Source organism: Pleurodeles waltl, chromosome 5, assembly GCF_031143425.1.
Source record: "Pleurodeles waltl isolate 20211129_DDA chromosome 5, aPleWal1.hap1.20221129, whole genome shotgun sequence".
NCBI classification, from domain to species: domain Eukaryota; kingdom Metazoa; phylum Chordata; class Amphibia; order Caudata; family Salamandridae; genus Pleurodeles; species Pleurodeles waltl.
In genome coordinates, this window is record NC_090444.1 from 351,421,501 (window position 1) to 351,438,466 (window position 16,966).

The 16,966-nt window shown below is 47.5% G+C and overlaps 1 protein-coding gene across 1 annotated transcript in view; it reads left to right on the forward strand.

The window, feature by feature from the left end:
• KIF16B (kinesin family member 16B) overlaps window positions 1–16,966 on the forward strand; it is a 1,953,564-nt gene that overhangs the window by 1,479,342 nt on the left and 457,256 nt on the right. The window contains exon 23 of the mRNA XM_069234094.1: window positions 4,362–4,484. Coding sequence (XP_069090195.1) covers window positions 4,362–4,484 — 123 coding nt within the window. The remainder of the gene's footprint in view (window positions 1–4,361; window positions 4,485–16,966) is intronic.

The following is a 16,966-nucleotide window of genomic DNA, read 5'->3' on the forward strand; positions in this document are numbered from 1 at the left end:
GCTACACCCTCTTTGTTCCTCCTCCCTGTGGGGAGGGGGGCACATTCCTAATCCTATTGGGGGAATCCTCCAAACTCAAGATGGAGGATTTCTCAAGGCAGGGGTCACCTCAGCTCAGGACACCTTAGGGGCTGTCCTGACTGGTGGGTGACTCCTCCTTGTTTTTCTCATTATCTCCTCCAGCCTTGCCGCCAAAAGTGGGGGCAGTGGCAGGAGGGGCGGGCATCTCCACTAGCTTGGATGCCATGGGGCGCGGTAACAAAAGGGGTGAGCCTTTGATGCTCACCGCCAGGTGTTACAGTTCCTGCAGAGGGAGGTGAGAAGCACCTCCACTCAGTACAGGCTTTGTTCCTGGCCACAGAGTGATAAAGGTACGCTCCCCATGTGGCCAGCAACATGTCTGGTGTGTGGCAGGCTGGCAGAAACTGGTCAGCCTACACTAGAAGTCGGGTAGGTATTCAGGGGGCATCTCTAAGATGCCCTGTGGGTGTATGTTAGTATGTTACTATAAATAGCACACTGGCATCAGTGTGCATTTATTGTGCTGAGAAGTTTGATACCAAACTTCCCAGTTTTCAGTGTAGCCATTATGGAACTGTGGAGTTCGTGCTTGACAAACTCCCGGACCATATACTCTTATGGCTACCCTGCACTTGCAATGTCTAAGGCTTTGCTTAGACACTGTAGAGGCATAGTGCTCATGCACATATGCCCTCACCTGTGGTATGGTGCACCCTACCTTAGGGCTGTAAGGCCTGCTAGAGGGGTGACTTACCTATGCCACAGGCAGTGTGAGGTTGGCATGGCACTCTGAGGGGAGTGCCAGGTCAACTTAGTCATTTTCTCCCCACCAGCACACACAAGCTGTGAAGCAGTGTGCATGTGCTGAGTGAGGGGTCTGTAGGGTGGCATAAGAAATGCTGCAGCCCTTAGAGACCTTCCCTGGCATCAGGGCCCTTGGTACCAGGGGTACCAGTTACAAGGGACTTACCTGAGTGCCATGGTTGTGCCAATTGTGGAGACAAAGGTACAGTTTAGGGAAAGAACACTGGTGCTCGGTCCTGGTTAGTAGGGTCCCAGCACACTTTCAAATCATAACGTAGCATCAGCAAAGGCAAAAAGTTAGGAGGTAACCATGCCAAGGAGGCATTTCCTTACAAACATCGTATGATTCAGTCGTGTTAGAGGTGAGCATACACCATTGCAAAAGCACCCCAGCACCACTTTGGTTCAAGATTTAATAAGAAGCACACAGTATAGCCCACCTCCAGCCACACACCAAACATGAAAAACAGAGACCTCATTGAAAGGAACAAATGGCAACTTTGGGAAGGCACATGACCCCCAACTCTCACATCATCTTGGATGTAATCTTGGCAGAGATGCAGGAATAAGCACCATGGAAGAAATGGTAACCAGATGCCCCAAATCTAGTTGGGCGCAAGAGGATCACAGCCACATGAGAACCAAAAAACACAAGGGAACCAAAGCAAAAGGACACAAGGATGCCTTTGTGTGGCAAAAGACCGAATCTCTGTCCCATAAGCTGCAAAAGGGAGTAGGGAGCAGAACATACCAGCTGCATGTTTCAAAACCTAAAAAAGATCCAGAGGGTAGCCTGAAAATAATCTCTGGGCAGTAAAGTGGGAGGAGACATTCCCCAAGCGGAACCACCAGGTGAAAACCAGGGTTCAAAATCATGCACCTAGACCAACAAGGACTGAGAGGAGAGCCCAACAGAAAGCCAATCTGTGCACCTTGCCAAACTGGGACAGCAGTATTCATCCAGTGGCACAGGGAACAGCCCAACACCAAATACTGGCCAAGGAACTATGGGGGAGATAGAAAGACCAAACTGGAAGCTCTGTCTCACACTCAGAAGGAGTGCACTGGCTGCAAACAGGCTGGAAACCAAAGGAAGTAAAAGGGCAGCAGTGCAACGTAGGCAAACTATGACCAACCAAAACCAAATATAGAATATGTGAAATGAGCCAGCCCACCAACAACACCAAACAAAGGGGAGTCATCAGCAGGGCTGCTCAACTGAACTGCATGGCAGAACCCCATTCCACAATCACTGTTGCTCCCAGCAATTCCCAAAGAGCGTGTAAGATCACAGCAATTTGGGTAAAAGAGACAGCACCATCACCAATAAAGAAGAAAACTGAAGGCAGCTTGAAAACCAAGGCTGGCAGGAATGGTGTGAGGGTACAAGTGCCACAAGCTCGAAGCGTAGCAGAAGCACAGAAGAAACCAAGCCCAGCTCACTCCCCACTCAAGTGTCAACCCACTTCCAACACTAGATCTGTAAGGGAGGTTGGAATAGAGAATTTAAACAGCATCACATTCTCAAATCAGCCCAACACGGAGGCAGTGGCACAGAAGTGAACATGAGGCATGTAAACATCGCACATATCTCACAAGCCCAGCAGGGAACACCAAAGAAAGCATACGATCATCCACCCACCCCAGCAGAAACGGGGGTGAGACATTCTCCTGTTCACCAACAAAGGAACCGATAGCTCCTCCCGCTGAGGAGGCACATCTCAGCACCAAGCCTAGTGGGGAGCCAGATCTAACGTTGGAACAAGTACAGCCAAATCCGTAACAAACCCAGTGGCGATGCATTGGCGTGCACAGCCATAAGATAAGGTGAAAGGACACAATAATATCACAAGCCCATCAGTGAACACAAGGGGAAGCCCAAGCCAACCTACACCTCAGGACAAATGTATTATACTCACCTGTCCACCATTGAGAAGGCCCAGGGCTGCACACAGGGCAGGAGCACCTCAGTGCCAAGTCCAGCAGGAAGCACATGCGGAAAGCCTACATTGAGCTCTTCCAACTCAGGCGACCAGGGGGAATAGGGGACGGCATGGGGTCCATAGTCCTTGTAGAGGTCCACAGCATCTTCATTCAGAATGACACCTTTAGTCACTGCAAAGAAAGACGCCAGTAAAGGGCGGGGTCTATACTTAAGAGCAACAGACTGCCCTAACATGCATAATAAGGAGGTTGCAAATGCAAAAAGAACAAGTGATGGACGGAATGTTGAACAAAGTCAAACATTCACCCCCAGTACAGAGATCTGGGCCTAAATCTGTCATTTTTTTTGCTATCCATGACATTCCAGTTTGGACCCAGCCATATGCAAATCAGTCTTGTCCCTACTTCCCAGTCCAGCCCGAACTGCCAAGCCAGGTTCTCCCTGGACTGGAAACAAGCATCCTCGGACCAGTTTTAGGGTATCACCCTTCATCAGCTAGGCTAGCTTGACTCCAGTGGCATGGGGAGGAAGGGACCCACGTCTGGGCATACCCTTCCCACTTAGGGTGACAAATTGATAAAGAACAAGTGATGGACAGAATGCTTAACACTGTCAAACATGCACCCCCAGTACAGAGATCTGGGACTAAATCCATTATTTTTTTTTATACCCATGCTATTCCAGTTTGGACCCAGCCCTATGCAAATCAGCCTTGACACCGCTCCACATGTGTCAGGAGGTTGGGTCAGACAATTTGCATAAAGAGGTAACGTGACTGGAAAACTTAAGACAAGCCCGATAGCCAACAGGGACCATAATTGGGTGCCTAAGCCCAACCTGAACGTCACAGAGAAAATAGAGGTCATTTACCTGCGCTCCAGCAAAGGGGACGCTGGCACCACTAAGGAAACAGTTTTACTGTGCCCAAGCTTAGCACAGAGCACATATGGAAGGAGCCATACCCAGCCCTTCTATTTTTGGGATAGAGTTAACTTTCTTTGACTTGGGCCAGCAACAACAACCTCCTCCAGACCCAAAAGCGAGTCAGTGCAGTGGAGGCAATGCAGCCTCAAACAAGCACTGCATGGAGGCCTGGATGTGCACAGTGTCTGTGTAGGTACATGGCCACAATCCCATCCAGGGCCCAGTTAGGCAGAAATGTAGTAACACACACAACCGAAATCAGTAACAAACAGAAAGACCCTAACAGGGCCTACTTGGAAAGGAGAAACTGCCAACCAGAGATAAGCGGAGACAAGAATGAGAGGGTCAATGTCTGCCAAATGAGATGTGAAACAATCAGAGGTGTCTGTGAAGAGGTTATTATTTGTAGATGCACCAAGATGGAATGAAGTTAGATTTTGTTTCTTTTAGTTAGGCATCAACATGTCTGTCTCCTACATGTGGCCATCTTGTGATAGAATAATCGAATACTTGTTATATGTAAATTTACTACCTAATACCCAGAAAAAGTATTTCAGATTAGGCATATATTTTCATTACATTTATGTATAGTGGTAATGTATGTTTACTCAGTACACCTTCCAGCAATGATAGCATTTTTTGTTTTCTGGTATTTTTTCTTTTCTAGCGGATAGTCACACGCTCCCTCGGAGCAAATCCAAATGATCTTAAAGACCCAATTAAAATAAGCATTCCACGATATGTCCTCTGTGGCCAAGGAAAGGATGAGCACTATGAGTTTGAGATAAAGGTAGGTTCTTTTGATTGTCTGCTACCCTTCTCATGTCAGTAAAAGTATAGTATGCCTCACATTGCAGGTGTTGTAAACCTTTTATGTGATGATCAATGCTAAAGTTTTACAAATTACGCAACATATATCAAGATGTTATGAAGTGTACAATGAACTTAAAACTCATCCTGGTATGAAACTCTACATTTGTGAGAAAAAAAAAATCATAGGATTCAAGTACACTATTTGTAGATGTTTCTTTCGGGCCGAATGTTCAGCTTCATCTCTCACCTGCATATGTTATTTAGTAAATTGAAAATATTATAGTGTTAAATGATGGTTTTCAAAAGCATGCATTGCAGCAGTGTGCCCTGACAGGTGAGAATATTGTTTTGCCATATGCTATTGTTTCCTTTTATATGCAATTCATACTGCTGAAAGATTGCGTTAAACAAGGGAATACGTCACGCTGTAGTGGCAGCATATTACTCTGGAAAACAGATAGGTACGTTTTATGGATCTTCTAGAACACTGCCTGAGAACAGGATTTCTAGTCCCCCTTCTTTCATAATTAAAAGGCACACTCAAGAAAAATATGAAACAAAGTATGCATTTTAAATTTTCTATTATGAAATCAAAATCATATCCAAGTGCACACAGTATGAGTATTAACTATGATAAAAACAAACTGACGAGTGGCTGAAGTTTTTATGAGAAGTGTGAGTAGCCAAAAATACTGCAACATATTAGCTATGTATTTTTATATCAGTGCCACCCTCATAACTTTGACTTACTAAGCAAAACCAAAGAAAAGCTTAGATTAAGGTGGTCATTACGACCCTGGCGGTCGGAGACCGCCAGGGGTAATGTAGCGTCCGTACCGCCAACAGGCTGGCGGTACGGAGGCCCTCATTACGACCGCAGCGGTAGGGCCGCGGTCGCACCGCCGGGGCCGGCGGTTTCCCGCCATTTTAGCCCCGGCAGTGATAATCCGCTAGGGCAGCGCTGCAAGCAGCGCTGCCCTGGGGATTATGACATCCCTACCGCCAGCCTGTTTCTGGCGGTTTGCACCGCCAGGAAGAGGCTGGCGGTAAGGGGTGTGCAGGGGCCCCCTAACAGGGCCCTGGCCAGCTTTTCCCTGTCTGCACAGCAGACAGTGAAAAGCGCGACGGGTGCAACTGCACCCGTCGCACGGCCGCAACACCGCCGGCTCCATTAGGAGCCGGCTCCTATGTTACGGCCTCATCCCTGCTGGGCCCGCCGGCCCAGCGGGAATGTCATAATGGGGGCCGCGCGAGTGCGGCTGCATTGGCGGCCGCACGGCGGTACCGTCGCCCGCCAAGGTCGTAATGACCCCCTAAGTTTTAAACGTGGTTCACACCCTCTTTCTTTCTTTAAATGATGAGGCTAATTCAATGCACTAGCATTGTCTGCTATTCTCATCTGCTTTATCTGATAGGGACTTCTAGTTCCATTTTTTTTTTAAAACATATTTTATTGGGTTTTGCAGAACATCATGCAGGCTGACAATGAGTCCCTCCTTAGCCCCGATGACATAATTCGATATCCGACTCATCTAGCATAGCACATTATTTCAGCAGTTTTCCAACCCTTTTGCAGTATCTAAAATTAAGAACAGTGTTGGTGCTTTGCATACATATCTGCCTATTGCTTGGGGCAAAAGAACTAACCCTCTCTCCCTCCCTCACCTCCCCCCGCTGGTGTGGTGCGACAGCAGGCCTAGTGCGTCTTTTGAGCCCATGTGGATGAGCAGTGTTGCTGTCACGTGTCCTCTGTTTGTCTTTTTTTTCCATAATGGTTTTCTGTTTTCCCAGTGTTCTCCTTGTTATGTCCTGTAGGCCTTTCATCTCATTCTTATTCCTCCTGGGATTTTTTCCGGGCCATGACTAGTGATTCCCAAGCCCGCAAATTATCCAATGTGTCTTACCCCTTATGTGCCTCTGTTTGCAGTAGGGTCCCTTCACATTCTGCCCATTTCTCCAACTCCTTCATCCTGGACAGCAAGGAGGGGCCTGTAGGGTTTTTCAATTTTCTCGTGATTTCCCTGTTAGCTAATAGCAGATGCAGATCTACCTCCATACATACATACATACTAGTGGTTTTGTTCTTAGCAGTGTGTGGATACCAGTGCAGTAAGCAATGAGCGGGCGTGAGTGAAATAGGTTTTTCGATAATGTCGGCAAGTTGTTTTACAACCTTTGTCCAGTGTTGGTTAAAAACAGGACATGTCCACAGCATTTGCATGAAGGGCGCCCCCACCTCTCTACAGCAGTAACAAGCTGCTTCTTGTGTGTTGAAATATCTATTAATCCTTTCTGGGTGTGAATATGCTCTGTGTAGAATATAAAAGTAAATGAGCCGAAATCTGGCATTTCTGGAGGTTCTGGGCATTCTATCCAGTATGTCCTCCCAATCTGTAATGGTGCCGAAGTCTTCCTCCCACTTGATCCGTATTCCATCGATAGGCTTGAGAGTCTCTGTTTGTAAAGGTCGATATAGACAAGTGACCGCACCGCCTTCAATGTCCCGGCTGCTTGCAAGACGTAAGAACAGCATGCATGAGTTTGCGGTTCTGCATCCCCCATTCCCCAGTGCCTACGTATGATTGTCAGTGCTGCCCCGTGGTTCAGTAATTGTCCTCCTGGTAGAATACATTCCACTCTAAATGTCTCAAAGGGGGTTAAGATCCTATCCCGGAACAGGTCACCTAGTTTAGTTACACCTGCTGCAGTCCATGTCCCCAGGCCGTGCCAGTTCTGTCCCTACTTCAGTAATGGCAAGACCGAAAGGGGGAGTTCTCGGGAATATGGCAATTGAATATTCGATTTTTATTTATGGCTGCTCTGCATGGTTGTAAAGGCCTGCAGGCTCGTTCCAGCAGGGGTCTCAGCTCTCAGGACCATTCCAAGCAGCGCCCGGTATGCGGGAGTAAACCCATCATTCGGCCCACCCTGGATTTGCCATCCATCTGGCGAGCCACTGCAGCTGCGCTGCCAAGTAGTACAATTCGAAGTCCAGGGCTGCTATACCTCCCTGCCGTACTGGACGTCGAAGTGTAGCCCATGCCACTCGCCACCGCCCCCTGCCCCATATAAATGCCGTACTAAATGAGGTTAGTTCTTTGAAATGGGATTGGGGCGCACCCACAGAGGGTTCCGAAGAGGTACAATGACCCTGGTAGTGCTACCATTTTCAGGAGGGCAATTCTGCCCGTCACTGATATGGGCAGTGTCTGCCAGAAGGCAATAGATGTCTTCAGGTTGCGAAGGCCTAGCCCGTAGTTACCCTCAAACATGTGCTGGACAGATCAATATATTTTGACCGCCAGGTATTGCAAGCAACAGGGCTCCACCTCCATATCCCTGGGCAATTTAACCGGTGTCTCATTTTCCTCAATAAGGAACAATTTTGTTTTGGACCAATTCACTTTAAGTCCTGAAACCTCTGCAAAGCAGTTCAACAGGAATTGTGCCCCCGCAGATCACTTCCAGTGTCTCATAAAAATAACAACAGATCATCAGCATACAATGCAATACGCTGTACGTTTTCCCCTGCTAGGAGTCCCTCAAAGTGAGCTCCCATCCAGGCTAATGCCGCCAGGGGCTCCATGGAGATAGCGAAAAGCAAGGGGGATAATGGGCATCCCTGCCTCGTACCTCGCTCTACCCCAAATCCCTCTGAAATAGTCTGACCTGTCCTCACTCCAGCTGTGGGGCTAGTATATAGGAGCTTTGTCCAAGCCACAAATCTCTGTCCAAGTCCCATATGGGTCATGACTTTGTAGAAGTATTCCTACTCGAGGCTAGCGAATGCCTTTTCAGTATCTACAGATAATATAGCAACATTGGTTTGGTTATATGAGGTATTCACTAATATAGACTTAAGACGTCTGATGTTAGCTGCCATGTAGCGTTTGGGAATAAACCCTGATTGATCAGGGTGAATTAACTTGGTCATAAAGGGGAGAAGTCGGGAGGCTGAAATACTACTCAGGATCTTATAATCTACATTCAACATGGAGAGAGGCCTATATGCTCCCACTTCTGATGCCTCTTTCCCTGGCTTAAGTAACGGATGATTACTGCTTCTCTACTAGTCGGTGGCAGGTGAACTAGTGCATATGCCTCATTAAACATCTTCTCGAGTCTCGGGGCCAACTCTGTTGAGTAAGTACGACAAAAATGCGATGGGTAGGCCACCTGATCCTGGAACTTTACCTCAGGCCATTCTTTTAATGTCCCCCAGTACTTTGGGCACAGTTATTCCTTCCCCAAGGGTTACTGTATGGTGCAGGCTCTTGCGAGGGACTGTGATATCTTGCAGAAATCTGGTTCGTTGAGTGGGGTCAGCTAAGGGTCTACTACTACATAAGGTGTGGTAAAAGGCTGCAAAGTAGGCATTTATTTCTTCTTGGGTTTCCAGTGGGCCCCAGTGCTCGAGTTTATTTGCACTGTTGGAGAGCCCTTCCTTGCTGGCTTCGCAAGGCAAGCCAAAAGTGTTCCCGCCTGATCCCATTTGTTTTGTTATCGTGCAATATAAGTCTTATAGTCAAACTAGCAGAGCCGTTCTGTGTTTTCTGCCACTTGCTCCCTGACTTCCTGCAGCTGTGTCTCCAGGTCTGGGTGGCCTGGTCTATCCAGTTCTAGAGAGCCAAGTCTAATTTCCGCATCTCTAATGTCCTTTAGCAAGGTGGAGCAAACCCCAACCCTCTCCAAAATATAATGACCGCTAGTTACCACCTTGAACGTTTCCAACTCTGTTTGAAAGTTTGAGGCTGTGCGCTCATTATTGGCAAAATAATGCCCTATTTGCTGCCGTGTCTTTTCCCGAAAGGTGGGAGCCTCTACATCTCTGGGTTCAGACATCAGCTCAGGATCGACACCAGGATAATCTAAGCAGCACTGGATTATAGTCTGATAGTGTGCGAGCGAGGTATTCAACACCCATCTCCTTGAGGTGAATTTCTGGGTAGCAAAGAAAAAATTTAGGCGGACATATAGCTTATGGATGCTTGAGAAAAAGGAGTAGTCCCTTTCTAGGGGTTAAATATGTGCCAGCTCTCCTGAAGTTCCCAGTGTTCCTGACACTTTATTAGTGCCCTTCCTACTCTGCGCAGAGGTGAGTCCAACAAGGGAGGGTAAGATCGATCCATCTCTGGGGTCAAGTACGCAATTAACATCGCCCCCCAAAACTACTCTTCCCATTAACACGTGAGGGAATTGCACTGTCAGTTGATCCAAGAAGAGTGATTGGTGAATATTGGGGCTATAAATGTTAATCAGTGAAAGGTCCTGCCCATCTAGTCTACCCGTCACTGCGACATATCTCCCCTCAGGATCCACCTCTGCGCGCACTAGTGAAAAAGGCAGGCTCGACCTGATCCATATCAGAACACCCCACTCATAAGCTGAGAATGTAGTGTAATATGGCTGTCCCATCGTCTTTGCAAGGCCTCGCCTTCTTTGACAGTCATGTGCGTTTCTTGGAAGAATGCAGTGTCCACTCCCTGTCTCTGTAGGTATGTGAAGACCTTATATCGCTTAGCTAATTTATGTATGCCCCTGACATTCCAGGAGATTATCTTATAAAAAATCTTATACTGAATGGGGGATAAGTCATTTGGATCGCGAAGTGGACATTTTCCTTCGTAGATCGCAGTAGCTTACACACAGCCCCACCTCTCAGCCCAGCATGCTTGGTCGACCTGTTCCACACCAGCAGTAAATCCCAACAATCCCCAACTAAATCTAAGTATTTAACAATACAACTGCCTCTCCCCAGGACAGGAAGAAACAGTCCCCCATCCATATGGCAGATGAAACAACAGTTCTATCTCAGTATAAAACTTTACACAGGTATACCTAGGCAGCGGTCAGCCCCCAGGAAATCCAGCCCCCACCTGGCTTCAAACATTACTTGCGTGCAGCATCTTGTACAGGGAGTGCAGAATTATTAGGCAAGTTGTATTTTTGAGGATTAATTTTATTATTGAACAACAACCATGTTCTCAATGAACCCAAAAAACTCATTAATATCAAAGCTGAATATTTTTGGAAGTAGTTTTTAGTTTGTTTTTAGTTTTAGCTATGTTAGGGGGATATCTGTGTGTGCAGGTGACTATTACTGTGCATAATTATTAGGCAACTTAACAAAAAACAAATATATACCCATTTCAATTATTTATTATTACCAGTGAAACCAATATAACATCTCAACATTCACAAATATACATTTCTGACATTCAAAAACAAAACAAAAACAAATCAGTGACCAATATAGCCACCTTTCTTTGCAAGGACACTCAAAAGCCTGCCATCCATGGATTCTGTCAGTGTTTTGATCTGCTCACCATCAACATTGCGTGCAGCAGCAACCACAGCCTCCCAGACACTGTTCAGAGAGGTGTACTGTTTTCCCTCCTTGTAAATCTCACATTTGATGATGGACCACAGGTTCTCAATGGGGTTCAGATCAGGTGAACAAGGAGGCCATGTCATTAGATTTCCTTCTTTTATACCCTTTCTTGCCAGCCACGCTGTGGAGTACTTGGACGCGTGTGATGGAGCATTGTCCTGCATGAAAATCATGTTTTTCTTGAAGGATGCAGACTTCTTCCTGTACCACTGCTTGAAGAAGGTGTCTTCCAGGAACTGGCAGTAGGACTGGGAGTTGAGCTCGACTCCATCCTCAACCCGAAAAGGCCCCACAAGCTCATCTTTGATGATACCAGCCCAAACCAGTACTCCACCTCCACCTTGCTGGCGTCTGAGTCGGACTGGAGCTCTCTGCCCTTTACCAATCCAGCCACGGGCCCATCCATCTGGCCCATCAAGACTCACTCTCATTTCATCAGTCCATAAAACCTTAGAAAAATCAGTCTTGAGATATTTCTTGGCCCAGTCTTGACGTTTCAGCTTGTGTGTCTTGTTCAGTGGTGGTCGTCTTTCAGCCTTTCTTACCTTGGCCATGTCTCTGAGTATTGCACACCTTGTGCTTTTGGGCACTCCAGTGATGTTGCAGCTCTGAAATATGGCCAAACTGGTGGCAAGTGGCATCGTGGCAGCTGCACGCTTGACTTTTCTCAGTTCATGGGCAGTTATTTTGCGCCTTGGTTTTTCCACACGCTTCTTGCGACCCTGTTGACTATTTTGAATGAAACGCTTGATTGTTCGATGATCACGCTTCAGAAGCTTTGCAATTTTAAGATTGCTGCATCCCTCTGCAAGATATCTCACTATTTTTGACTTTTCTGAGCCTGTCAAGTCCTTCTTTTGACCCATTTTGCCAAAGGAAAGGAAGTTGCCTAATAATTATGCACACCTGATATAGGGTGTTGATGTCATTAGACCACACCCCTTCTCATTACAGAGATGCACATCACCTAATATGCTTAATTGGTAGTAGGCTTTCGAGCCTATACAGCTTGGAGTAAGACAACATGCATAAAGAGGATGATGTGGTCAAAATACTAATTTGCCTAATAATTCTGCACTCCCTGTAGTTGTCCATTACGGGGCCATACATAAGACAGTAGAAAGAGCTGTGCTCGGCCCTGAAGGGGAGTACCCAACAATTGTACGTCTCTCCAACAGCTATTGCAAGTCCACTCTCATACTCAATATATTTCACGTTATTTCAGATCATCGGTTGAGCAGGGGGTCACCACCGGTAGGCCCTCACTAGAGGGGAGCGATATGTTCGAGTCATTGTCAGAGTCTGAGCTTGTGATCGTGCTTGGCGGTGGCGGTGTATGTCCTCCAGTTGCCTTCCCGCTTATAGAGGCCACTACTTCGAACCACCTTCAGTTCTCCTTGCTATTCCTCCTCTGCTGTGGGAGAGCCATGTGTCACAGGCCTTCCCCTGCTCCGGGATCGTGCACGGCGTTTCCTCTTCCCAGCCTGCTGTCCCCAGCTAGGCCCCGGTCCAGGCTGGCATTCCGGCCAGGACCCAGCCTCCTGGGAAGTGAGGAAGAACTCTACTTCTGTTGGGGGGATCAGTCAGAGCCGGGCTGGAAACTGCATACAATATTCCACTTCTAAGTCACGTATCTTCTTTTTCACCGTGCCGAAGGCCATCCGTTGTTGCTGTACTTCTTTAGCAAAGTCAGGGAATATTAACACTTTGTGGTTTTCAATCACCAAGTTGTTGTTTTGGCGGGTGCGTTGCAGTATCCGGTCACAATCCCGAAAGTGTAGCAGTTTGGCCATGACTGCGTGCGATGAGCGCTTCCGGAGGGAGTGCTCTGGCTGTCACCCGATGCGCTCTTTCAAAGGCAAAAAATGGAGAGAGCCCCTCTGAGTCTAGCTCTTGATTAACCCATTTCTCCAAATAGCCCACTAGGTCATTTTTCTCTATCTTCTCTGGTAGCCCACAGTCATAGTTGTGGGCTCTACAGGGAGTGCAGAATTATTAGGCAAATGAGTATTTTGACCACATCATCCTCTTTATGCATGTTGTCTTACTCCAAGCTGTATAGGCTCGAAAGCCTACTACCAATTAAGCATATTAGGTGATGTGCATCTCTGTAATGAGAAGGGGTGTGGTCTAATGACATCACCACCCTATATCAGGTGTGCATAATTATTAGGCAACTTCCTTTCCTTTGGCAAAATGGGTCAAAAGAAGGACTTGACAGGCTCAGAAAAGTCAAAAATAGTGAGATATCTTGCAGAGGGATGCAGCACTTTTAAAATTGCAAAGCTTCTGAAGCGTGATCATCGAACAATCAAGCGTTTCATTCAAAATAGTCAACAGGGTCGCAAGAAGCGTGTGGAAAAACCAAGGCGCAAAATAACTGCCCATGAACTGAGAAAAGTCAAGCGTGCAGCTGCCACGATGCCACTTGCCACCAGTTTGGCCATATTTCAGAGCTGCAACATCACTGGAGTGCCCAAAAGCACAAGGTGTGCAATACTCAGAGACATGGCCAAGGTAAGAAAGGCCGAAAGACGACCACCACTGAACAAGACACACAAGCTGAAACGTCAAGACTGGGCCAAGAAATATCTCAAGACTGATTTTCTAAGGTTTTATGGACTGATGAAATGAGAGTGAGTCTTGATGGGCCAGATGGATGGGCCCGTGGCTGGATTGGTAAAGGGCAGAGAGCTCCAGTCCGACTCAGACGCCAGCAAGGTGGAGGTGGAGTACTGGTTTGGGCTGGTATCATCAAAGATGAGCTTGTGGGGCCTTTTCGGGTTGAGGATGGAGTCAAGCTCAACTCCCAGTCCTACTGCCAGTTCCTGGTAGACACCTTCTTCAAGCAGTGGTACAGGAAGAAGTCTGCATCCTTCAAGAAAAACATGATTTTCATGCAGGACAATGCTCCATCACACGCGTCCAAGTACTCCACAGCGTGGCTGGCAAGAAAGGGTATAAAAGAAGGAAATCTAATGACATGGCCTCCTTGTTCACCTGATCTGAACCCCATTGAGAACCTGTGGTCCATCATCAAATGTGAGATTTACAAGGAGGGAAAACAGTACACCTCTCTGAACAGTGTCTGGGAGGCTGTGGTTGCTGCTGCACGCAATGTTGATGGTGAGCAGATCAAAACACTGACAGAATCCATGGATGGCAGGCTTTTGAGTGTCCTTGCAAAGAAAGGTGGCTATATTGGTCACTGATTTGTTTTTGTTTTGTTTTTGAATGTCAGACATGTATATTTGTGAAAGTTGAGATGTTATATTGGTTTCACTGGTAATAATAAATAATTGAAATGGGTATATATTTGTTTTTTGTTAAGTTGCCTAATAATTATGCACAGTAATAGTCACTTGCACACACAGATATCCCCCTAACATAGCTAAAACTAAAAACAAACTAAAAACTACTTCCAAAAATATTCAGCTTTGATATTAATGAGTTTTTTGGGTTCATTGAGAACATGGTTGTTGTTCAATAATAAAATTAATCCTCAAAAATACAACTTGCCTAATAATTCTGCACTCCCTGTATTTTCAGCATCTTCTGCTCTGGCTTCCAGTGCTTTCAAGCCCTGCTCCACATCGTTTAGCTTATTGTTAGCCACCGTTACCGCTGGAGTTGTCTCCGACAGTTCTCTTTCTGTCCTGGTCATGCGTTCCGCCAAGTGTCTATGATCATTGCGCAGAAGTCCCAGATCCGTGTTTATAGCGTCAATCTTCTGTTCTAACACTTTTTGAGATGCTGCGATTGCGTGCATTACATCTTAAAGCATGGGAGTGGGATGCATACTTTGCAAATGCGGGTGGGCCCCCGCATTTCTAGTTCAGACCCCTGGAAGCAATTCATCCGGTCCTCAGCCGTCACGTCTCGCTTTTTATTAGCCTTCCCCATACTTATGGAGTTAAGTGATGCCCGGTGAGTGAAAAATTGGGTATTCTACTGTTTTATACAGGTACCCCCAGCTAGTGACCCCAATGAGCCTGCTGCTACTGTGTGCCCACTGCTCTCACTTACTGAGTAATTTTTCCCCCCTGTCGTTGTGGGTCACACATGCGCTTCTGTTCTTGTCTTATCTGGCAGCTTATGATCCAGCGTGTGCTGGTCGTCGTCAGCCAGACACTCCACCTGCACCGTGTTGCACGCCTATGCGTTTACGGCGGCTCCCGGGTACCCTCCAGGCAAGGCATCAGAGGTGGTCCATGCCCTCAGCGATCTCCAGGCCCAACAGCTGGCCGGGCCCCCTCGTCCTCTCTCCTGTTGCTCCTCTCCCCCTGTAGGGTTCTAGGCTTCATTTCCAGTGTAGGTATGTGGTGGGGGAGGGAAGGTCCACTACCCATGCAGCACTGGATTTTCCCCCCTTCAATTTGCGGTGCCCCCCATTATCTCACATCCGTCGATGGGTCCCCAGCTCCTTTCTCTCCCAGGCTGCCCTTCCAAGCTCGACGGCCCTCGTGGAGGGGGAGCAGGGGCAGCCCCCTGCAGTCAGTGTTCACCAAGCAGGGCGGGAGGGAGGAGTGGGGAAAGGGCACCACTTTTACATTTACCAAGAGCCCGCGTCCCCTCTGTCGTGCCCCCCGCCCCCACAGTGACAGCACCCATTCCTCACCTCCTCTAGATGGGTAAGTGTCCTCTCAGCGGCCCGTTCTCCGTTGGCCAAGGCTCTGGGCCCCAGCCCTCAGCACAGGCTCCGATGGTGCACTCTACCAGCCCCCCCCGTCACTCCCAGACTCCGCTAAGCCACGGTGGCTGCCATTTTGGAAGCCCTCGCAGTGTCCCAAGTTCACTGCCTGCCACTTTGCAGGGCCCCAGAGCGGTCCGCTTCATTGTGAATTTTCACCTCCCGGGGGGCTCACCACTTTTATATGTTGGGCGGATTGCCCGTGAAGGGCAGCACAGCAGCTGGATGGGTCGGACGAGAGCCGGTTTCCCGGAGCTCCGAGGTTCCGCGTCTCACACCATCAGCCGCCCGCATACAGACTTCTAGTTTCATATTCCGCATCTTAGAATTTCCCCCAGGTGTCAGTCTGTATCCGGAGATTTTTCTCGAACATTACCCCTGCATGAAGTCAGGTGACGTCGGTCAGCTCTGCATCCATTGTCTGCATCATGCGCGCCAGATATGAAGATGCAGGACCTATATAGGTGCCACCCGATGTGCTGACATCAATTCTTTTCTTTCCGTACCAGCAAGTGCAGATTCGAAGAAAAGCTACCCCTCAGTCACTTTTTTTTGTCAAACCTATTTTTATTTAAGTTTTACATACAGCATATTATTAAACAAGTTTAAATCAGGTCTCCCCATGTGCATTAGTACATCCACTTCAAAAGACAGTGTGATTTGTTTGCTTGGTCCCTGAATATTGTCCAATTCAGTGATTATACAGTTTATTGAAAAGGAAAACATATTTTAGGCAAGGAACATAAACAAGAAAACTAGTACAATGGTGGCAGATGCTCTACAAATTGGAGTGGGACCTGTGTCGAAAGTGGCTACAGCTTTGTACCTCAGGTTGTGCTGGAAGTTGAAACTGGACAATGGAGGGAGACAGTGGGCCGATGCTGATGTTAAACCTGGAAAATGTTTAGCGCTCTAGTATGGGGGAGATATGCAATCAGAGGAAGGCCGTTAGAGAGATAGGTTACCAAAGGACTCCAGACATAATCAAAGATATTTAAATTGTCTAGTGAAATGGCCCTCAGTTTTTACATGGTGGCACTGTGCCACAGTCGTGCATGCCACTGAGTAGGGGTGAGGGCTCCTCCTTCTTCCAGGCAGCGGTGATTGTCATTTTGGCTGCTCCCAAACACAGCCACATGACTGCCCTATCATTACGGGTCTGGTGTTTAGGTGATGTATCCCGTAGGCCCAACAGTATGGAAATGGGTGCTCCAGTATTTATGGGTTGGGCCAGTATCTCAGTCCAAAAGTGCAGAAGCACAGAACAGTCCCACCATATATGATGAAAGTCCCCCAGTAGGCCACAGCCCCTCCAACACAAATCAGAGGAGTCAGGGAAAATGGATTTCAATTTAGTCAGATTAATGTACCAGTCGTA